The sequence below is a fragment of the Cephus cinctus genome, unplaced genomic scaffold (genome assembly GCF_000341935.2).
Source record: "Cephus cinctus unplaced genomic scaffold, Ccin1 Ccin1_scaffold0021, whole genome shotgun sequence".
NCBI lineage: Eukaryota > Metazoa > Arthropoda > Insecta > Hymenoptera > Cephidae > Cephus > Cephus cinctus.
The window spans coordinates 29812-51409 of record NW_014332769.1 but is presented as its reverse complement, the minus strand read 5'-3'; the positions used below and the strand labels follow the sequence as shown (position 1 = coordinate 51409).

General features: G+C 33.4%; 5 protein-coding genes across 11 annotated transcripts; 3 read left to right on the top strand and 2 right to left on the bottom strand.

The window, feature by feature from the left end:
* The first annotated feature begins 5927 nt into the window (after positions 1-5927).
* LOC107266515 (serine/threonine-protein kinase grp) lies at positions 5928-10160 on the top strand. Of its 3 annotated transcripts, none has more exons than XM_015737098.2 (7): positions 5928-6436; positions 7278-7501; positions 7606-7926; positions 8246-8449; positions 9313-9557; positions 9649-9780; positions 9851-10160. In XM_015737098.2, exons 1-7 carry the CDS (start codon positions 6375-6377, stop codon positions 10088-10090), a joined length of 1428 nt encoding a protein of 475 aa, XP_015592584.1. In that variant the 5' UTR covers positions 5928-6374; the 3' UTR covers positions 10091-10160. The 3 variants fall into 3 exon arrangements, with proteins under 3 accessions (XP_015592584.1, XP_015592593.1, XP_015592603.1); XM_015737107.2 differs by having other exon boundaries at positions 6356-6436; positions 9872-10160; XM_015737117.2 differs by lacking the exon at positions 5928-6436 and adding an exon at positions 6644-6777.
* Positions 10161-10467: 307 nt separating this feature from the next.
* Positions 10468-12763, bottom strand: LOC107266531 (nuclear inhibitor of protein phosphatase 1). Its single transcript, XM_015737136.2, has 6 exons — positions 12460-12763; positions 12270-12330; positions 11834-11987; positions 11483-11703; positions 11181-11384; positions 10468-11093 (listed from the first exon to the last, which is right to left on the bottom strand). The coding sequence occupies exons 1-6, from the start codon at positions 12486-12488 to the stop codon at positions 10728-10730; spliced, it is 1035 nt and encodes a 344-aa protein (XP_015592622.1). The 5' UTR covers positions 12489-12763; the 3' UTR covers positions 10468-10727.
* A 1617-nt stretch (positions 12764-14380) lies between these two features.
* Positions 14381-15956, top strand: LOC107266460 (40S ribosomal protein S12). Its single transcript, XM_015736958.2, has 5 exons — positions 14381-14502; positions 14636-14673; positions 14938-15072; positions 15448-15652; positions 15856-15956. The coding sequence occupies exons 2-5, from the start codon at positions 14657-14659 to the stop codon at positions 15922-15924; spliced, it is 426 nt and encodes a 141-aa protein (XP_015592444.1). The 5' UTR covers positions 14381-14502; positions 14636-14656; the 3' UTR covers positions 15925-15956.
* A 34-nt stretch (positions 15957-15990) lies between these two features.
* LOC107266449 (zinc finger MYND domain-containing protein 10) lies at positions 15991-18027 on the bottom strand. 3 transcript variants are annotated; one of them, XM_015736937.2, is made up of 8 exons: positions 17895-18027; positions 17706-17814; positions 17277-17563; positions 16958-17163; positions 16730-16899; positions 16506-16643; positions 16210-16442; positions 15991-16135 (listed from the first exon to the last, which is right to left on the bottom strand). In XM_015736937.2, the coding sequence occupies exons 1-8, from the start codon at positions 17990-17992 to the stop codon at positions 16084-16086; spliced, it is 1293 nt and encodes a 430-aa protein (XP_015592423.1). In that variant the 5' UTR covers positions 17993-18027; the 3' UTR covers positions 15991-16083. The 3 variants fall into 3 exon arrangements, with proteins under 3 accessions (XP_015592423.1, XP_024939487.1, XP_015592432.1); XM_025083719.1 differs by having other exon boundaries at positions 17706-17852; positions 17905-18021; XM_015736946.2 differs by having other exon boundaries at positions 17905-17984.
* Positions 18028-18155: 128 nt separating this feature from the next.
* Positions 18156-21274, top strand: LOC107266433 (serine/threonine-protein phosphatase 2A regulatory subunit B'' subunit gamma). Of its 3 annotated transcripts, none has more exons than XM_015736912.2 (8): positions 18156-18301; positions 18381-18526; positions 19238-19371; positions 19454-19840; positions 19901-20226; positions 20331-20544; positions 20626-20753; positions 20834-21274. In XM_015736912.2, exons 2-8 carry the CDS (start codon positions 18481-18483, stop codon positions 20943-20945), a joined length of 1347 nt encoding a protein of 448 aa, XP_015592398.1. In that variant the 5' UTR covers positions 18156-18301; positions 18381-18480; the 3' UTR covers positions 20946-21274. The 3 variants fall into 3 exon arrangements, with proteins under 3 accessions (XP_015592398.1, XP_015592410.1, XP_015592404.1); XM_015736924.2 differs by having other exon boundaries at positions 18248-18526; positions 19454-19642; positions 19703-19840; XM_015736918.2 differs by having other exon boundaries at positions 18253-18526; positions 19241-19371.
* The last annotated feature ends 324 nt before the right edge of the window (positions 21275-21598 follow it).

The following is a 21598-nucleotide window of genomic DNA, read 5'->3' as shown; positions in this document are numbered from 1 at the left end:
GGATCTCGAGGAACACACGAATTCATTCGACCAATCAAAAACGTGGAACTGCTTCGTGGGCCCTCCGCTAAGGTAGCGCGCCGAAACCAGAGAAAAATTGAGACCACCAAAAACAGGCTCATTGGCAATCTCCCTACTCATCTCTGTGGTGGGCGAAGTGGTAGCGTGTCAACTTGATAAGCCAAGGAAAGGGAGGAAACGGTATGGGAAATGAAGTTCCGAATGAGACTTCGTAGTGATGAAACCTTATATCATGCTCAAGTTCTACAGACCAATAGGCAGCCAATTCTGATAGAGCCCTAAAGTTTGTTTAGGAACTTATATATTTAAAGGTGTAACTTAACTACACGTGGTTTGGCGGGCGAAGCGGTAGCATGTCAACTTGGTAAGCCAAGGATTCCATGCTCGAATTTCTGTACTCGTGAATTTTTATTTCACGAATTTTTTTCCATTTTATTTCTGAATTTGTTTAATATTATAATAATAATCATGCAAATATGTGTTGTCATTACAATTTTATTATTTTTGCTTTTTGTAAATAATAAAAATCAGGTTGTGATAATATGTAAATACAAATACAATTCCTATACCTAGTTTTCTTGACTGCATTATTCCCCTATACACAATATTTTATATATTATATTCTATATAAATATTTTACAGCGATAGTTATTGCGAACAAGTTTTCAAAATTTTATTACTTTCGTTATAACTGTTACGATTATGATAGTATCGTAATTAATTGCAAAAATAATAAAATTGTAATGACAATACATATTTGCGTGATTATTATTACAATATTAAACAAATTTAGAAATAAAATGCAAAAAAATTCATGAAAAAAAAAGTTTACAAGCAGAGACTCGAACACGAAAACTTAAAAAGTCACATGGCTGCATGTTCAATTTATTTTACATCCAATTTTTTTTAATTGTTATGAGTAGTTATTGAACTTTATAAATAAATTTTACAAAAATTATCAAAAAATAAGTAATTTAAGTAATTTTTTCAATGTAACATTCCATTTTTTTCACATTTATCAACATTTTTAAAGAAGTCTTAGTTTTACTAATAATCATAAATTGTTTAATGTCTTCTGATATTAGTTTTCAATAGCACATCGTTTTCAACAACAAAGTCCATTTCAAGAATGAAAGGAATTTTACATTGAAAAAATTATTTAAATTACTTATTTTTTGATAATTTTTGTAAAATTTATTTATAAAGTTCAATAACTACTCATAACAATTAAAAAAAATTGGATGTAAAAAAAATTGAACATGCAGCCTTGTGACTTTTTAAGTTTTCGTGCTCGAGTCTCTGCTTGTAAACTTTTTTTTTCATGAATTATTTTGCATTTTATTTCTAAATTTGTTTAATATTGTAATAATAATCACGCAAATATGTATTGTCATTACAATTTTATTATTATTGCTATTAATTACGATACTATCATAATCGTACGAGTTATAACGAAAGTAATAAAATTTTTATAACCTATTCCCAATAACTACCGCTGTAAAATATTTATATGGAGTATAATATATAAAATATTGTGTATAGGAATATTTGTATTTTCACAACCTGATTTTTATTATTTACAAGAAGCAAAAATAATAAAATTGTAATGACAACACATATTTGCATGATTATTATTATAATATTAAACAAATTCAGAAATAAAATGGAAAAAAATTCGTGAAATAAAAATTCACGAGTACAGAAATTCGAGCATGGAATCCTTGGCTTACCAAGTTGACATGCTACCGCTTCGCCCGCCAAACCACGTGTAGTTAAGTTACACCTTTAAATATATAAGTTCCTAAACAAACTTTAGGGCTCTATCAGAATTGGCTGCCTATTGGTCTGTAGAACTTGAGCATGATATAAGGTTTCATCACTACGAAGTCTCATTCGGAACTTCATTTCCCATACCGTTTCCTCCCTTTGTGAGTACAAATAGACTGGTCCATTGACATATAGTATGGACTACGTATAGACATAGGAAAAATGGTGGGCTGAAAGAAAAAGATAGGGACTGGTGGCGGCCAAGCCCTATCTTCTTCTGACCAGCAGCCGTAGTACGAGAGAATAGAAAACATAGGCAATGAGAACATTAGAAAAGGAGAACGATTGGCCGCCACCTCATTTCCTCTTTGTTTATTTGAGCGCACACTTTTTCAGAGGATCTAAGGTAGGGAACGCGTAGTCCACACTATATGTTAATAGACTGGACATACCTATGTATTCTGTGCCTCGCGATCTTTATATGAGGAATATATGTATATCTACTGTAACGTGGCGTTACAGAGCTGGAGGGGATACCACCTAGGAATGACCGAAAAATAAATAAATAGGACTTATCAGGTCGGACAGTGGGTTCAATAGCGCAGTGGTAAGTGCTCGACTTGGCAGTCCGAAGATATCGTGTTCGAATCCCAAACAGAACTCCTAATTTTTCGGAAATTCCTAGCCCTCTGGTGCTCCGTGGCGGCTTTATAGATAAAAAAATTAATTATAGCGGGGACGAGCCGGACACCCCGTTATACTACATATAGCATTTCAATGGGTAAAATCTATTTGTAGGTGGCTTTTTAATGCGGTTTTGAAGGTTCATGAAAATTCCGAGTTCCTCCTTCTACTTTACTTATATTTTTTATATGCTGTTTTCTGTGGAACGTATCAACGGCATAAAAATAGACACGACTGTATAATATAATAAAGTTTGTATAGTATAATATAATCATGCATTTGCTACATCCCAAGTTAATTAATAGATTCAATGAGCATTGTTCATGATTAAAAAAAGGAATAATAATCGGGTCTCGAACCCGAGACTCTCGCACGTTGACTCGTTACCATGCACGTATGATATTTAGCTACCGTGACGTATAGATTGGGAAAACTGTATTTCAGTTGTTATACACGTTTGGAGTTTGCTTATAGTACTCTGATACATACCCTTGACCAATCAAAAACGTGGGTATGGTTCGAAGCTTCTCCGTCCAGGTGACGCGTCGACAATAGAAAATACACGCTTTACAGTGCCACCCGTTATAATTCATGCGTCTCTCATAGCTCACGAATATCACGCGTAGTATGTCTATATATACTCGACCAATCAAAAACGTGGGTATGGTTCGACGGCCCTCCGCTCAGGTGGCGTGTTTACTCGAAAATAAAATTGGTTTGAACAGAGATGAGTGGGGAGATGCACAACGCTCCGGTTTTAGGCGATACCAAAAGCATGGCGCTAAATCGTAGCGGCGAGTCTGGGAGTAGGATTTCGTGATCATCGCCTCTGTCGATGTTACAGATTTCGCGTAGCCGCGCGGGTCATGATCATCGTTCCAGCCGATATTGCAGTCAGGGATTATGAATGGATTGCTCGGTGGTGGGGAAAAAGTTGCCGCCCCTCACAAACCGTTCTTGACAAACAGGCGGGGCAGCAAGGTCTTCCATCCAACCGAACCCTAAACATTTGTATGGACGTAAGGCGCAAACAAATGTGTATATTCAAATAAATTTCAAAGTTATAAAAAATGCATAGAAATATTGGTTTTCACTCTTTACCTCTTATTATGCCGAAAATGAACATTAAAAAATAAATGGCGAAATTCGTTGGTAAATGAAACGACCGAGAACAGTTCAAAGAGAAATTTTGAAATATCATAGATAAATATCTATAATAAATTTAATTTAGTATTAAACGACCATCGTAGCTGAGTCAATAACCTGTCAAGGGGCCTCTCTTTTAACCTTTCTAGGTTGCCCAAAGTTTATTTTATTCTCTTTTGTTCGTCCACGTGGAGAAGGGTGGCGCGAAAGTTCTTAACTGGAATGCATCTTCATATTATTCTGCCTATATGTAAAGCAAGCGAAATGACAATAGTAAGCAGTTGAATAAACGATCAAATTGTAGAAATACAACTTCCGAAAAAGTAAAACAAACAAATGTTTCTGGCGTCTGGCTAGTGCACCCGTTTACGAATCGGGAGGGTCTATGGTTCAAGACCCCTCTATGGAGAGCATTTCTTTTACAAAAAAAAAATGTGCTTTTGCAAATGGGATTAACAGATTAAAGAGTATATCCAATTAATTTATTTATCATATTACAATAAAGGCATAACAACGACGACCTGCGGGCTTCCACATCACCCAAGAGGTGCCGCAGTCGATGCGTTCCCATTATTTAACGTAGCGGGTCCTCAATAGGCCTATACTACGATCGGCCTATACTATTTTTCAAGGTTCCTCTCTTTCAAATTTTCTCGGTTGCCCAAACTTTATTTTAAGCTTATATAAAACATTTTTAAAAAAAGGTTGTCATCGGGATTGAAAATCATTTTCTATTAACTCACAATATTCTCTCTCGCAATATCCTTCATAGTAATAAAATAAACATGAGACGTGTTGCGTCTTGTTTCCTTATAACTATTGAAGAACTACTGTGAACGTTCTGACGCTGCAGGCCCCAATGTGTGTTGCTCGTCGCGCGATAGTTAGCAACATGGATCGTTTGTGTAATGTTGATATCGCCGATCGTAGTATAGGCCTACTGGGAACCCGCTACGTTAAATAATTGGAACGCATCGACTGCGGCACCTCTTGGGTGATGTGGAAGCCCGCAGGTCGTCGTTGTTATGCCTTTATTGTAATATGATAAATAAATTAATTGGATATACTCTTTAATCTGTTAATCCCATTTGCAAAAGCACATTTTTTTTTTGTAAAAAAAATGCTCTCCATAGAGAGGTCTTGAACCATAGACCCTCCCGATTCGTAAACAGGTGCACTAGCCAGACGCCAGAAACATTTGTTTGTTTTACTTTTTCGGAAGTTGTATTTCTAGAATTTGATCGTTTATTCAACTGCTTACTATTGTCATTTCGCTTGCTTTACATATAGGCAGAATAATATGAAGATGCATTCCAGTTAAGCACTTTCGCGCCACCCTTCTCCACGTGGACGAACAAAAGAGAATAAAATAAACTTTGGGCAACCTAGAAAGGTTAAAAGAGAGGCCCCTTGACAGGTTATTGACTCAGCTACGATGGTCGTTTAATACTAAATTAAATTTATTATAGATATTTATCTATGATATTTCAAAATTTCTCTTTGAACTGTTCTCGGTCGTTTCATTTACCAACGAATTTCGCCATTCATTTTTTAATGTTCATTTTCGGCATAATAAGAGGTAAAGAGTGAAAATCAATATTTCTATGCATTTTTTATAACTTTGAAATTTATTTGAATATACACATTTGCTTGCGCCTTACGTCCATACAAATGTTTAGGGTTCGGTTGGATGGAAGACCTTGCTGCCCCGCCTGTTTGTCAAGAACGGTTTGTGAGGGGCGGCAACTTTTTCCCCACCACCGAGCAATCCATTCATAATCCCTGACTGCAATATCGGCTGGAACGATGATCATGACCCGCGCGGCTACGCGAAATCTGTAACATCGACAGAGGCGATGATCACGAAATCCTACTCCCGGGCTCGCCGCTACGATTTAGCGCCATGCTTTTGGTATTGCCTAAAACCGGAGCGTTGTGCATCTCCCGACTCATCTCTGGTTTGAAGAATATCGGCCCATTGGCAATCTCCCTACTCATCTCTGGTTTACCTGCCTATTAGCCAATCAGATACTTACATTTTGAAGATAAACGGTGTTCATGCATTGAACCTCTTCGAAGAAAATTAGCAATAGCCTATTAAAATAATATTCTACTCACTCCCGTGTCCTCCGACGTGGTTTAAGGCTGGTTTAATTTTTTAAATATAGTTTTAAAATAATTAACCAAAGTTTAATGTCGATTAACGTCCGAGGAAACGAGCATCACTCATATTACATACGAAAAAGTTCACCGTTTCACCACTTAAGGCGCTGTAAAAGGTACCAGTACTGGGAGAAAGACCACTATAGTTTCTCTTCTACCTTCTCTGCGGCATAAGGGAGCAATGGATTAGCCGTTTTCCATTTGTTTTCCCTTATTTCAAGACAATAAAGTGGAATAATAATTGGAGTGTTGTCCTAAGTCAGAGCTTTGTGGCCGGGAAACATGTAAAATGAATTTTTTTTTACGTACAGTAACGAAAGATCGCGATAACGTATAGTTTCGTTGCATCATTGAAACCACGTGTTTTCGAAATTCTGACAATCGACAGTGCCTGCAGGATCGTTCAATAGAAGAAACAATAAAGAACATCGTTTATAGACCAAATACATATTTTTTAAATAGAGAAACCCGTCGTTACTCCCATTCGCATATATGAAACCTTCCTGTGGTTTAGGACGTTTCTCGGAACAGGTCTTCGAATGCGAACAATATTGATTCTTTTTCCGTGAGAAAGAGTAGTACGGTACAGCACGATGACGGAGTTCGTGGATGGTTGGATTCTTGGACATACTTTAGGAGAAGGTGCCTATGGAGAGTGAGTATTTTTATCTTTTATTACCTTATAGATAAAATAATTTCTATTTTAACATCCTGATATTTAAGATTATCTTATATTGCTTCGATCCACTTATCTTTATATTATTCTGCGCTCTAATCCTCTTTGATGTATTCAACGGTCATTTGGCTCTTTCATTATATTAGAGATTATTAATTATTTGCTTAAGTACGGATTATAAGGACCGTGATATTTAAAATTATGATGCTTTTGATATTTCATAATGGATAAATGTGCTACTTATAAAAAATTACGGAAATATAATACCTATTTTTTCTACATTTGCTCAGTTTGATATATATTGGAGTATATTGAATCTGGTACAGTATAATTTTTCGTGCAATACAAAAGTTGAGAGCTAGTAATTATAAAAGTAGTATTTATTATCTTTGACATAATATACATGTTAATATTATAGTAGATTATACTATCAATATTTACATATTATCGATAGTATGCAGATTTTTTTAATGCCTTATACTTAATGCACGGAATATCAATATTTGTATTCAAAATCATTTTACTTATTATATGTCTAAGGAGTGAAAAGGTTGTATGATTATGAAATATATTTCATATATAAAATCATTTTGCCGCTTTTGTATTGCTGCCACATATTTAACATATAACAGTAAGATATATTTTTTTTGTAACTGGCTGATATTGCACATTGTTTTATCATTTCTGGTAAAACTGCAGAATACGACTCCTTGAAAAGTTTTGTGTAAAAAAAAACTAAGCAATCCACAGCAAACTTCAAGAAGGAGTCATATTCTGCACTTTAGCCTGATTTTCAATTATTTCACATTAATACTTGCAGAGTAAAACTGGTTGTGAACAAAGTCACTGGGGAAGCTGTGGCAATGAAGATGATAGACTTGGAGAAACATCCTGATGCACGTCAAAGTGTTCGCAAAGAAACTACCATACATAGGATGTTATCAAACTCTCATATAATACAGTACTTTGGTCAACGTAGTGAACCAAATATGGAATATATATTTTTAGAGTATGCTTCTGGCGGTGAACTATTTGATAGAATAGGTAATTTTTGTAATTTCACATATCATTTTCAGCTACTTATACTAATCTGATTTAATGTACTGAATGGGGTATACAATATCCTAATTTTGTTTTTGTTTTCATAGAACCTGATATAGGAATGCCAATTTGGGAAGCACAGAAATATTTTAAACAATTAATATCTGCTGTGGAATATTTACACAGTCGTGGTGTGGCACACAGAGACCTTAAACCAGAAAATTTACTTCTTGATGAAAGCGATAATTTAAAAGTCTCAGATTTTGGAATGGCTACAGTATATCGCTTGCAAGGAAAAGAGCGTTGCTTAGAGAAAAGGTGTGGAACGCTACCATATGTCGCTCCAGAAGTGCTTAATCGACCATATTATGCTGAGCCTGCTGATGTGTGGTCTTGTGGCATTATTCTCGTAGCATTATTAGCTGGAGGTAATTTGTGCACAGATATCGTCGTTTCTTTTTTCTTCTGTATTAATCATTGTAACATAATACAATCTTTTAATAATAAATAATACATTGAAGTACTTCAAAAAGGGATATCCAGAAATTGTAATCATATTTTAATTAGCCATGATTAATCAGTCTTGATGGTAAACTATATTTTCATATGGCAACTGTGTCATGTCCCAGGACTTCCTGAGATGCCATATCGATCGATTTGTCGAATATAACATATCTTAATTGATATAAATTTCTAATACAAGACTTACATTCTTTAGTTACTAACTGGTCCGTGTCTGAAATATAGAACTGCCATGGGATCAATCCGTGGTAGAATGCCGAGAATATATGGCGTGGAGAGAAGGAAAGTACATGTCATTGACTCCATGGAAAAAATTGGATAATTTGTCTATTGCAATACTTAGAAAGATACTTGCCCATGTACCCTCTACCAGATATACCATAGAAGACATCAAGCAACACAGGTGGTTTACAAAAAATTGCAACAGAGGTATGATTATTTTTTGCTTTTATTTATATTTTATTAATAATGATCTATTAGTCATTTTAGTACTCTTAATGATTCATAACACCTTCTTTCATAAAATTAGTATAAATACATTTAAATACAAACTTACATGTACATAACTTACAGTGATAATTCATATACATGATACTGAACAATCATTATTTTCATACATTTTATTCTCATTGTAATGTGATAATAATATACATATTTGAAGTTTAATTTGCTGTACTAGGATGGGGTAAGTATAAATGAATTCTGTACCTCAATACGTTTATTTTTTGTATACCAACAGGGCATATATACATGGTGCTCTCTTAGTCAGGTACTGAGTGACTCTGAGTAAATTATGAATACTCAAAGAAACTCAATACCCAACTGTGTGTACACCGCATTCATCAGAGACCAATTTTCACACAATTTTGTTCATACGACAATATAATAATAGTTGATCACCAACTTATGAAGCAAACGACAGACTCAATAGCTTTTGCCTTTTCTTTGGTAATACAGCTCTATGATTACACACAAAGATTATAAAGCTGGATTACCAGTGCAAAGAACATTGGCTAATGCAACTGAATGAACTACCAGAGACAATAAAGAATCTTCCAGGCTAGAAGGAGATGCCGTTGTCCTGTCTTTGGTTATCTAGCTGTATGACTGTTTTATCTCATAAAGCTAAATTACCGAAGTCAGGACGATGGTAACGCATCGATTTGATATATTTATGATCCGCTTTTTTAATTATACAAATTAATCAATAATTTGCTGCAAAGATGTCAAAAATATAACTTTTTTCTTTATATAAGGATTTTCTTTGAGTAATCAGTATATTACAATTGCAGCTGGGAATTCGGAAATGGATGATACAGTTGATGGTTCCAATAAGAAACGTGTGCACACTGAAGATGAGGAGAATTTAACAACGTTATGTATGTCACAACCAGAGCTTCCTGGAAAGGAGAATATAAATTCGGTACGAATTAATTTTGAGGAACGACCCGGGTTTTCGTTTTCTCAGCCTGCTCACATGGAGGACCTTTTGTTATGCACGCAATTGCAAGCTACACAGTACACTCAAACGAGTCAGGTACCAGTGCTTATAATTGATATTCAATGCATTTCGTAATAAATTCTTGAGGTTAAAAGGATATTGAATGTAACTTTTGGTATTTGTCTAGAATACATTCCAGAAGCTTGTTCGTCGAATGACAAGGTTTTTTGTCGAAACTGACTGTGAGGCCACCGTGAAAAGATTGCTTCAGTATTTAGAAAATGAAAAATATACTTATCGTATAAACGATTTTGGCATAGTACGTATTTTACGAATATTCCGTTAATATTTTGATGTTAATTCGATTGAAAACTTTATGATAATTGAAGTTATTGCGTTTGTTTTATCAGGTTACAATAACAGGAACGGATCGAAGAAAGATGCCATTGGTCTTTAAAGCCAATATGATTGAGATGGATGGGAAAATATTAGTTGATTTCCGATTGTCCAAAGGCTGTGGTCTTGAATTTAAAAGAAGATTTATGAAGATCAAAGTTGGCTTGGATAATATTGTTTTAAAAGGACCTATCACATGGCCTATTGCAGTTAACACTAAAAGTATGCCCTGACCACAAAATAGCAGCTTTCTTCGTACAGTTTGCTGTGTTTTATCAATAAAGCAATTTCTATTTTTTAAGATATTCTTCTATTTATTTTAACCTTTACCTCGTATTAACTGTAATATAATATAAAATGCGACTGACAGTAAGTCAGCTGTTTTAGTACAAAGAAGATTTATTTAATCATAATTTGCACATATAAAACAATTAAAGAACTTCAAAAAGATAACTGTTAAATTAAATATTGAGCAAAAAATAGTCATTGACTAATATTTCATTAGTAAAAAGCAGTCTTACTTTACTTGGTATAGTTAAAGATCTGGCGTAATTTTATAAACAATATTATTTGACTCTTGACTGGTGTGACAAATTAATGAAGTTATCCATTGTGGATAAATTACATCGTTTATTTATTTCACTTGAAAACTTTCTCTTCGTTTTTTCATTAGTCATTAAATCTTAAAACTTCACAATTTTACATGAACGATGCTGAGAATATCGATGATGATGTATACTGTCAATTGCTGAATTTTTGCGCGTAGAAGAGACGCTTTTTAAAATTCTTGGTACAGTCTTATATTTACACTACCATAGAGTTTATCCGTCTGCTGTTATGATTTGCCATATTACACGAGAGCTACTTTAGTTACACTAGAAGAGTTGGTAATGGTTTCTTTCCAGGCCACGCTTCTTTCGCGTATTTCTTCTTTTTAGGTTCCATAGTGTGTGGCTCCGTCGATCCTGGCACCTCCGGAATGTGTGGAACCTCCGTCTGCATTTGATTTGGTGCCATTTCGACCTCAGGTGCTGGATTCGGTAAGGCAATGCCAAGACGTGATGTCAGGGAAGTCAGCGCAGTGGAAAATGGATTATTTGGCAACGAGGAACTCGTAAATTGTTCTGGTGGCAAATCATGGTAAAGTTGGGGAGCGATAGATGTGGGTTGAAGATGCTTCATGGGATTATGAGAGTCTTCAGATAAAGATATTAAGCCACCTTCCATTCGCATTCTCTGTGTAAGTCAAATATTCAATAATATATTAGTTACTTATTACAAACAGAAAAATGTATGAATAACTAAAATATAATGTATACATACTTTGCTTGGCACCACAGTTGTTTGTACAAGATTTCGAAATCTGCCCACTGAAGGATCGACATCTTCTGGGTTTATCACTTCCTCGTCATCATTGAAAGTAATTCCTTTTTTCTTTCGTTTCCTTGTTGGTTTGTGCACCTCATCATCTGTTATTCCTAACATAGAAATTCGCCTGTTGTGTGCTGTATTAAATTCAGTTAGATTCTGAAAATTAAAACAATTCAGTTTTGCAGTGAAAAATAATAATCCAATAAAATAATGTGGTAATGATTGATAATAGTAAAATTTTATATAAGACTTACATCCAATTCAGTTTCTGTTTCAGGCAGACCTAATAGGCCACCTGAATCAATATCCTCAGATGATTTTTCCAATTCTTCAATAATTTGTCTGGTTCCAGATTGTGGTCTTTCACGAATAATATAATACCGGGTGGAAGCTCCAAAGTGAAAAGTACTGTCTATGGGCAATTGTGTTGGCTTGTGCGATTCCAGTCGCATATTACCAATAAAAGTACCATGTGCTACAAATATTTTTAATGAAATTTATTGTTCTTTATTTGTTGAATACTTATTTTTTTTTTAATGCTATTATATCCAAGTTTTTGAAAATGTTTACAAACTTTTAAAGATTATGGTAAGATTAATACTCACTACTGCCTAAATCAACGAGAAAGGCTCGATTCAGATGTTTATGGTAGACAAGAGCTGAATGAACCCTCGAACAGGAAGCATGATCAATGCAAAAATCATTTAATTGTTGATTCCGGCCAAATAGGTAACATTTTTTTTCATCCACCATCAATTTCTGGAATGAATTAAATAAATGGTATTTGACAAAACAATGAATGACAACCATGCTTGACAGAACATTTAAGAATTAGCATCGATATTAATGAATAAAACTATATATTATGCTCACTACAACTAATATTAAAGGTTTCAAGTAAGTGAATGTAAATATAAAATAATTTGTATACTCATCAATGCCTTATTTAAATTACTATATCAGATATGCATCACTGAAGTATACGAAAAGATAATTTTTAGGTTACTGTAATAAAATGACATATAAAAGATTTTTAATTACCTGTATTAATTTATCTCCTTTCAAAACATCCAAATGTAAGCCAACTGGTGGTTTTCCTGCCCTGAAATAATAACATATGTGTATATTAATTAATAAGATATAACAGAAATCGAAATATTTCCAATATCATACTTGAATGTCAGAATCTTGAAACAAGCGATTACAAAATACCAAGATAAAAATAACATACCAATTAGGTACTTCGTAATGATTTGCCATTATAATTTATGCGTCTTCTTGTCTACCGCTTATACACAGGCTCGATATGAAATTATAATTAATAAACGCTAATTTGAAGCTGGTTTTCAAATACAAACAAAAATAGAAGTGTTCACATAATGAACATAGAGTAACTTGAATCTAGATATATTCAATATTTAGTAAAGTGAAACTCTTAATGCATAACCTCTTGCATATATAAATAACGCTAATATAGAAAATAAGGTAATATTCATAGTAAGTATAATAATTGTTAATAGAACAACACTGTTGCAACATGAAACTTTATAGAACTCTACATTAAGTTCTTTGTGTTTATATACGGTAAACTAAAGCGCTATACATAATATGTCACGATAGAACGTTCAGTTTCCTCAGGTAATTAGTAAGAGGTTTTGATTTAACGTATAATATAACCATTTTCTTTTTTTATGGAAATCAAATTATCTCTACCAAAACGATGATAACTTTTATGATATAATAAAATATCCTTTTTGGGAAAATGTAAAGTTAGTACCAGTTAGTACGTGGAGCGTTCACAGATGGCTCCAAAACTTTCCGTCCACATTTCTTCACTAATCGGAAATAAAGTGAGATGACTGACGGCGCCAACAACGGGTGCGTTCCACTTAACGCTCGCAACAAGCGCAACACCCTCTGTCTCGTTCCACTTAAGGCCGCGGTCGCTGTGAGCAGTCCCTGAATGTCATCGATGACGTCATCATTGGCGACCACGATGCGATCGCTTCGCCCACATCAAATAGGTGGGTCTTTGTGGTCGTTTGATGTTTTTGTGCGCCATTTTCAATTCAAATTTATGATGGAGACTGAAAAAATAACGCTGTACGATTCTGAGAGGGACAGATAGATATATTTCGTTCCTTTAATCGTTAATCACTGTTTTATTTTCAAATGTTTAGTATATTTCTACAGATATTAATTACCTAGATATTATTAATGGAGATTAATATTATCAGAGGATAATCTCAACTATTAGGGTGTAGTCAGTTTAAGTTTCTTATTTTAATTCTTAAACAATATTTTTTAGTTCTTTCCTTTTGTATATAAATACAGAACATTCTAAAAATCGAGTTTTGGTTTTTTTTTTCATGATTCCTGTATAATGGGTCGTTATCTGAGCTTGATGAACTCTCAGAAACATAATTCCGTTCACGCATTAGCCTTATACATATATTCTCTATACCACCAGCCATCTTTGTATCGTTCACAAGTCCGATAAGTCGTTCCACTTAAGTTTTCGACCACGACGTCCACAACAGTCCACAAGCTAGTGGAACACGAAATCTTACGGTCGTGGACGCGAGCATTGCGAGCGTTAAGTGGAACGCACCCAACGTATCAGTGCAACTAGAGTCCCTCTAGTCAGAGTCCGGCCAACGGTGGATCTTCTTAGTGATTGGCTCCGCAATATTGTGGGCTCTTTCCGGAAGAGAATGGTGTGTGTTAATACGTATATGGGAGAGAGAAGCAGTGTGTAGTGTAGGTAGTGTTAAGCCCTGTACGGCGGGTTGCCAGTACTTGGCGCGAGACTCGACCGAGTCTCGCGGAATGTCATCGTGGTGCCAAACAAGCCCTTAACATAGCGTCCGGGGGCTGTCGTAGCCCAGTGGATAAGGTAGCGGATTCACCACTGAAAGGTTGGAGGTTCGCGCCCAGCTTCCAGCGGCATTCACCAATGGGTTTTCATATGAAAACTTAAGTGAGTATTTATACGGACTTCGCCCAACACTGTTCGAATTTGGTGTATAAACTTTGTAGGTCCCCTCACGCTGAGTTGAATAAGGCCCGTCTCGCAAGGTACATCGCCATCTATTGTCGAACTTCCAACCTTGATTATTAGGACCAGTTACTGGCACATATCCCCCATTGGGGATACAGCCATAAGGAAAGGAAGGAAGGAACATGGCGTCTATTCCGGGTGTTGGTCGGACTCTGACTAGAGGGACTCTAAGTGCAACGGTGTGGACGAGTTTCTCTTTCCGGTTAAGAAAAGGTAAATGGAGGACGCTTCGTACTATAGTCTTTCAAATCGATTAATTTCAGTGGCATCTTCGTCATATGAACATTATAAATACCTAAAATACAATTCTTAGTTCACGAATATTAATCTGCATCTTTTATTTTAGCTCTCCGGCTTCTTGAAAAATATGTCTGACGTGGAAACGTAAGTGTGACTACAAGTGTCTAGTTCTGTTTACATCGCTGAAAAGCATGTTTGATAATTTCAGCATCAATTGTGTTGCCTAAAGTTATAATATATAATAGTGTATTTCATTTATCTCACAATCCTGAAATTTGTGTTAATTTTGAGGTGGTGCAATGATTATTTTGAAGCTATTGTTACTAAATGTTTAACCTTAAAAACGTGAATCATATTTTATTTAGTGCTTATTGCAATGAACTCGATCATTGTTTTTTCTTAAAATAGCGATGATGTCCGTTCCGCCGTTACGGCGGGTGGATCCATGGACGTAAATACAGCCCTCCAGGAGGTTCTGAAAAATGCTCTCATTCATGATGGCGTTGTGCATGGTCTTCATGAAGCTGCCAAAGCTCTTGACAAGTACGTATATCCATTTTATTTATTGTTTAATAAAATTAGGTTTGTCCCGTTACCTACACTTTTCACACTTTTCAAAAAGGACAAGGTCTCATTGGTTACTTTCAAATATCCAATAAGAATTTGCACTTTTTATAAAGTGCAGAAAGTGTAGGTAACGAGACATACCTATTGATTGTTAGTGTGGAAAGATGTATTGTGCACTTCAAACGAGTGATACAATAATGGTATAGATTCAATTTAAGATCTCTTTTATTAAAACAATGACTGCCTTGGGGATCACCGGTGACTGGCAGATCCATATGAATTATGTTATAGGAAATTTATTGCGGCAACCTACATATTAACAATTTTTTATTCTATCATATTTATTTATAGGAGGCAAGCAATGCTATGCATTTTGGCAGAAAATTGTGATGAGCCCATGTACAAAAAGTTGGTTCAGGCTTTATGCAATGAGCATCAAATCTCATTGATTAAGGTGGACAACAACAAAAAGCTAGGAGAGTGGGCTGGTCTATGCAAGATTGACAATGCTGGTAAAGCACGCAAAGTCGTTGGTTGCTCCTGTGTTGTTATTAAGGTAAATAATTTATTAAATTTCTTGAGTAATATTTTATTTAAGTAATTTTTTATATGATGATACATAAGGCTCCCTCTACTGAGATGAACCCAATTATACAAAAACTGCTGAGCAGTGCCTTTTCTGACATAATATCCTTTATAAAAATCTATTTAATAGTTGTATAAATTAAAATTACTCAACATATTTTTATATAATTTCAGGACTTTGGAGAAGAGACACCTGCAAAGGACGTTCTTATGGAGTATCTTAAACAAAACTCTGTACACTAGCCTTCTTTTATTAAAAATAACTAAAACTGTAACACATTGCATACTTCCATTATTACATTCATAATCTCCAATACTATTTACTCTTTATTTTTGTTATTTATATTTCACTACAAAGACTATAAAAAAAGATATGGTTTAATAATAGTTTCTATTTCATGATTATTGTATACAATTAATTTTATGATTGATCCAATCTTTGACTTGACATTCTCTGGAAATGAATCGTTTATATACAATGTACTAATAGTAAAAAGAAACGGATAAAAATTCTATAAGTTGTCATACCTGCTACAATACCAAGCTGTCTTACACTTGGAACATCGTTTTTTAGCGGGTTCATTACAACCAAAACACTTTCGCATTTCAAGATAATCGAGTTTATCCAAATTGTACGCTTCACTCAAAATTTGAGCTATGTGCCTAATATATTGTATGTTCTCAGTGAACAAATAATTGGATTGACTTCTTGCAAGTTTTTTCCATTTTTTATGGTACTTCTCCAAAATTGATGATCTTATCTAAATACAAAAGTAACATTTGTGCAACAGCAATATTGAAGTTCAAAGTATTAGATGTTATACCTGTGACATCAATTCTATATTGATTGTTTTTTGGTCAGTCGTTGCTGCAGCTGAGAGGCTTAATTGCATCAGCCATCTTCTTAAATCAATAAGTGGAGAAATTTGATCAAGTATATATTCATGTAAGTATTTTTGCAACTGTCACAAAGTAATGATTTCAACAGATTGTATTGAATACATATATTAAAAAACTTGTTTCCTTAGAAAAGTAAAATCAGTATTACCTTAAATAATTCGGACATTCTAAAGTCATTAATCTCATAATAAGGAACACATTTTGGATTGAGCAACAGTTCACGCAATCCGATCCATGCTTGTCCTTCAATCTTAGAAATTCGTTCTGCATCATTTAGATTTATGATTTCCCACTTACCATTGTATATCATACTTTCTCCTGCAAATGATACAATAACTTTTGTCCAAAAATAGCCTATATATACTTTGCATCTTACCATTTTCGTTTTCCTTTTTCCATGGCTTCTTTTCAATAAGTTTACATAATAAATAGGGTACATCGTGCGTTGTAAGCATTCGAGAAAGTACACAAAGTGGTAAATTATCTAAAAATTCTGCTAAGTAGCGTAATATGGAAATACATTTCATTGCAATGTCAAATTCCAATTCAAATTTTCTTTTAAGTAATTCCTCCAGGCATGTGCTATTTAAATTACAAAAATATATTATTATTGTAAAAGAAATCCTTACATTGACTTTGTGTAAGATACTACTTTTAGAATTACTTCTCAAATATGTATGTACTAATGAACATACTTAGATTCATTAGGGTTCTTTTGGAGGTCTGTGTCATTAGAAACAAAAAGTGTAGTTACTTTATTTACTGCATAATCAACTAAATCTAATGCAGAATCATCTATTGCATCTGCACTATTGGAGTGAAATAGAACATTTTCCAATAATGAAGTGGCAAGTGATTCGTGATAGAATATACTATAGAGTAAAAAAGTATTGGTTGGTTCTTCATTAATCTCTATCAATATTGGAAACACTTTCTGTTTCCATATATCGATTTGGATTGCTTCATATATGAGAACAGTTATCTAAAATAAAATAATAATAAAAGTTTTTTACGAAGGATGTGTTATTGCTCCAATATTATTAATGCATTCAAAAGAAATCTAAACAGTAGTTAAAAAAAAAGTAAAATAATTTTAAATCCAAATACAATGAATAAAAATATACCTTTTTAAATGTTATGAACCACTCCTTAACAGTCTCTTCACGCATTGCATTAATTTCTAAAATGCTCTGTTGATTAAGCAACATTATTTTCTTGTGAAATTCGAACCAACTGCAATTACGTTTCACTAATTAACTAGTACTTTGTGTCTAAAAAAATTACATTGTTATGATATTCTTTAATTTTAATACCATTTTTTACCAAAATCGTTAATGTCAGAGGTTTGCAGATTTTCTATACAAGTTTCAACTTCCCATGGACTTATAACATATTCTAATTGTTCTGCCATTTCAACACTTTCATAAACCACAGAAATGCGGCAACCATTTGTAAACAACTTGTTTGCCGCGTATCCCACGATTTCTTTACAATTTGCTTTTGAAACGATTCAATTGGTTCGTTTTGAACAGGAAATAAATGAAGTTTTTCAGGAAGCAACACAAATTTTTTATTTGAATTTGAAGAAATTTAATAAATTCTAGATAGCCTTTAATAGCCTCTAATAATAAGTATAAAGTTAATTAATCGACAGGGGGTCACTACTAGTCATTAGGTTATTACCAGTTATTAGTCTGTATTCTCGGCAAAAGATTTCTTTGTATGAAATTTACTATTTTACGTACTATTTACCTCAAAATTTTATAAATACGCATTTTACTTTGTTATTTCGAAAGCAGGAAACTGATTATTTTTAATACGGAGAACTAATACGGAGAGCATCGTTAAACATAATAATATAATGTGTCAAGTCTATAATACATAACCTGTCTAGCACAAATGGAGCTTACAGCACTTCTGGAGAAGTGTGCAACACTGAACAAACGTAATATTTTCATTGAAAATAAAACAAATTTGTCTATTATTTCGATTATTGTTTCTTCTTGTTGAGCTCAAAAGATTGATCTTTACTTTGTTATTTTTATGAGTAAAAAATAAGTAGCTACAGGACTATACACGGTTTTTGTATTTTTTTATTATACAATTTGAAGTTATAGACGCTTTTATATTTATAAACATATTTAATTCAGGGTATATTTATTTTATGTCAATATATAAGGTGAAAAAATCTTATACTAAGTAATTCTTATAACTGAAACTCTGCTCTTGTAACTCTATTATTATTATAATCTCTATACTAGTATTTAGTGTTTGGACATAATTAGTATCATGTGAACTTTAAGCAATTATCAATTTGTTTTGAATAAGATTAAATACGATATACAGAAATTTTTTTTCAGAATATAAAATTCAGTTTCTAAATCTATTTACATTTTTTTCTATTTAGCTGTCTTTGTATTTTTATGTTTTGTAATTGAACAACCATTTACATTTCATATAATATTATTATTTTAGGATTGATTGTGATTATATTGTTGATATTAATTATTATTTCATATAAAAGGTTATTCAGTAGAAACGCACCACCTGAAGTTAGCACGCCCATTTGAGTCCTATAGCAAAACGATTTCAGGTGGTGTGTTTGGGCTGAATAAGATGCAATGTATATTACTGATATTATTATAATATGCTGAAGCAGACAATAGTAGATCCAAAGAAATAGAAAACAAAGAAGATAAATATTTTCAAAAAGCATATGAAGAATGGAAAGGTTTAAGAGCTGAAGATAAGGATGCCACGTATAAAGTGATCCCCAAATTTTATTTTAAGGTACTGTAATAAATATAATGTTTGAAATACAAATCTTGTAGTCTTAGCAGTTTCAAATAATTTTTGTATTCATATGATTCAGCTGCCTAAAGAAGATGAAATTTTACCACAAAAATTACGTGAAGAAACGCGTGCTCTGTTCTTACAAAGACGATCACGTCAATTACTAGATAACAATGAACTGAAGGCTCTATGGGTCCTTTTGGATAAACATCATAGTCCACCATTGTCTGGAGACGAGCAATTAATCAATTATGAGGATTTCAAGAAAGTTGGTAATTTAGCTGGTCAAAAATGTGTGCCTTATTTCACAGCTGTTGTATTTGCAAAGCTTCAACAAGGAGATCCTCATGGAAGAATCAGTATTATGGCACTATTTAATTATGTTATGAGAAAAGTTTGGTTGCATCAAACAAGAATTGGCCTTTCTTTATATGACGTTACTGGTCAAGGATATCTTAGAGAGTCTGTAAGTAGGAAAATAAATCTGAACCTATTTAGTATGACACTAATGAGATTCTTCTCACAGGATTTGGAAAACTATATTTTGGAATTGATTCCAACACTGCCACAACTTGAGGGGTTGGAAAAATCATTCCATTCTTTTTACGTTTGTACTGCTGTAAGGAAGTTTTTGTTCTTTCTTGATCCATTGCGAACAGGTAGAGTGCGGATTCAAGATATCTTAGCATGTAGTTTTCTTGATGACCTATTGGAGCTTCGTGATGAAGATTTACCAAAGGATCTACAGGAAGCAAATTGGTTTTCTGCACCCTCAGCTCTCAAAGTTTATGGTCAATATCTGAATCTTGATCGTGACCACAATGGCATGCTCAATAAGGAAGAATTATCTGGGTATGTTTATTACCAATTTTTCTTATATATTTATTTTTACATTGTATAATATTTTAATTAGGTAATATACCATTCAAGTGATAATAATAGATCTTTTTAATCAGGTATGGCACAGGTACACTGACAGGAGTTTTTCTTGAAAGAGTATTTCAAGAATGTTTAACATATGAAGGAGAAATGGATTATAAGACATATTTGGATTTTGTATTAGCATTAGAAAATCGACACGAACCGCAAAGTCTTCATTATCTATTCCGTATATTAGATATCAATAACCGTGGATACTTGGATACTTTTTGTCTTAACTATTTCTTTCGTGTTAGTTCTTACATTTTTTTTTACTGTTAATCACTCAGGATATAGAGATTAATTGAATAAATCTGGTAATTTTATTTGTAGGCTATTCAAGAGCAAATGACGATGCATGGCCAAGAACCTGTAAGTTTTGAAGATGTAAAAGATGAAATATTTGATATGGTGAAACCTGCAGATCCTTGTAAAATTACTTTGCAGGATCTTTTATCCTGGTAAGTTTCAAATTGGCGCGAGAGTTACTGAGTTTGTTGGTAACATTTGTCACATGAAAATATAAAAATTTCTCTTACAGTGGACAAGGTGATACAATGGTCAGTATTTTAATTGAATTTCATGGTTTTTGGGCTTATGAGAATAGGGAAGCAATGGCTGCTGATACTGGAGATGAAACATCTCATGTCTAAGTTCACATAGCACGTAATATCTATGGGATATCCAACGGATATTAATATTGGCTATGTGTATACGTATACAGATCTAATATCTAAGAATGTATTGCTGTACATGTGCATTCTTTGCTACATATTAATCTATGGATATAAAATTCACATATATTACTTCTGAACTCCACTATAGTGGAAACAGCCTATAAAAGTATAGTATTCTATATAAACTTGAAATGGCAGTCGACACACATTTCATGAAGAATTCTAAATATATGGAAGATTCAAATGTATTCCTTTTTGTGTCAAATTCTTGAATAAATGTACAGTTATTGTATTCTAGGAGCAAAGGAATCTGTTAACTTAAATTAATTCTTTTAATCTAAATAACACATATGCATAAATAATGTTTAAATAAATAATATAAGATGTTTAAAAAGAGAAATCATCACAGTCATTTTATATATTCTTTATGTAAAGTATTAGAACATAAGGAATTTTTAATTAAAAACTTATATTTCGTTACGATTGAATATTTGTATTATTCAAATTTTCTATACACAATGTAACATAATATATGATTGTAATAACGAATTATAATCTCCTTGCTAAATCAGTGACGGTTGTACAAATATATTATTACAATGCTATTGGTCTATTTTGAAAGAAGATTA

What these genes read in the sequence shown, in the direction of transcription:
- LOC107266449 (XM_015736937.2), bottom strand. Translation starts at nt 17,992, where the DNA reads ATGGCAGAACAATTAGAATATGTTATAAGTCCATGGGAAGTTGAAACT. An exon ending in GAAAAAGGAAAACGAAAATG is followed by an intron (nt 16,900 to 16,957) that starts GTAAGATGCAAA and finishes TATCATTTGCAG; the next exon opens with GAGAAAGTATGATATACAAT. An exon ending in ATATAGAATTGATGTCACAG is followed by an intron (nt 16,443 to 16,505) that starts GTATAACATCTA and finishes TTTTGTATTTAG; the next exon opens with ATAAGATCATCAATTTTGGA.
- LOC107266531 (XM_015737136.2), bottom strand. Translation starts at nt 12,488, where the DNA reads ATGGCAAATCATTACGAAGTACCTAATTG. An exon ending in AAGGAGATAAATTAATACAG is followed by an intron (nt 11,988 to 12,269) that starts GTAATTAAAAAT and finishes AATTCATTCCAG; the next exon opens with AAATTGATGGTGGATGAAAA. An exon ending in TCTCGTTGATTTAGGCAGTA is followed by an intron (nt 11,704 to 11,833) that starts GTGAGTATTAAT and finishes AAATATTTGTAG; the next exon opens with CACATGGTACTTTTATTGGT.
- LOC107266460 (XM_015736958.2), top strand. An exon ending in GCTGCCAAAGCTCTTGACAA is followed by an intron (nt 15,073 to 15,447) that starts GTACGTATATCC and finishes ATTTATTTATAG; the next exon opens with GAGGCAAGCAATGCTATGCA. An exon ending in GCTCCTGTGTTGTTATTAAG is followed by an intron (nt 15,653 to 15,855) that starts GTAAATAATTTA and finishes ATATAATTTCAG; the next exon opens with GACTTTGGAGAAGAGACACC.
- LOC107266433 (XM_015736912.2), top strand. Translation starts at nt 18,481, where the DNA reads ATGGAGCTTACAGCACTTCTGGAGAAGTGTGCAACACTGAACAAAC. An exon ending in GTGTGCAACACTGAACAAAC is followed by an intron (nt 18,527 to 19,237) that starts GTAATATTTTCA and finishes AATATGCTGAAG; the next exon opens with CAGACAATAGTAGATCCAAA. An exon ending in TCCCCAAATTTTATTTTAAG is followed by an intron (nt 19,372 to 19,453) that starts GTACTGTAATAA and finishes CATATGATTCAG; the next exon opens with CTGCCTAAAGAAGATGAAAT.
- LOC107266515 (XM_015737098.2), top strand. Translation starts at nt 6,375, where the DNA reads ATGACGGAGTTCGTGGATGGTTGGATTCTTGGACATACTTTAGGAGAA. An exon ending in GGAGAAGGTGCCTATGGAGA is followed by an intron (nt 6,437 to 7,277) that starts GTGAGTATTTTT and finishes TAATACTTGCAG; the next exon opens with AGTAAAACTGGTTGTGAACA. An exon ending in TGAACTATTTGATAGAATAG is followed by an intron (nt 7,502 to 7,605) that starts GTAATTTTTGTA and finishes TTGTTTTCATAG; the next exon opens with AACCTGATATAGGAATGCCA.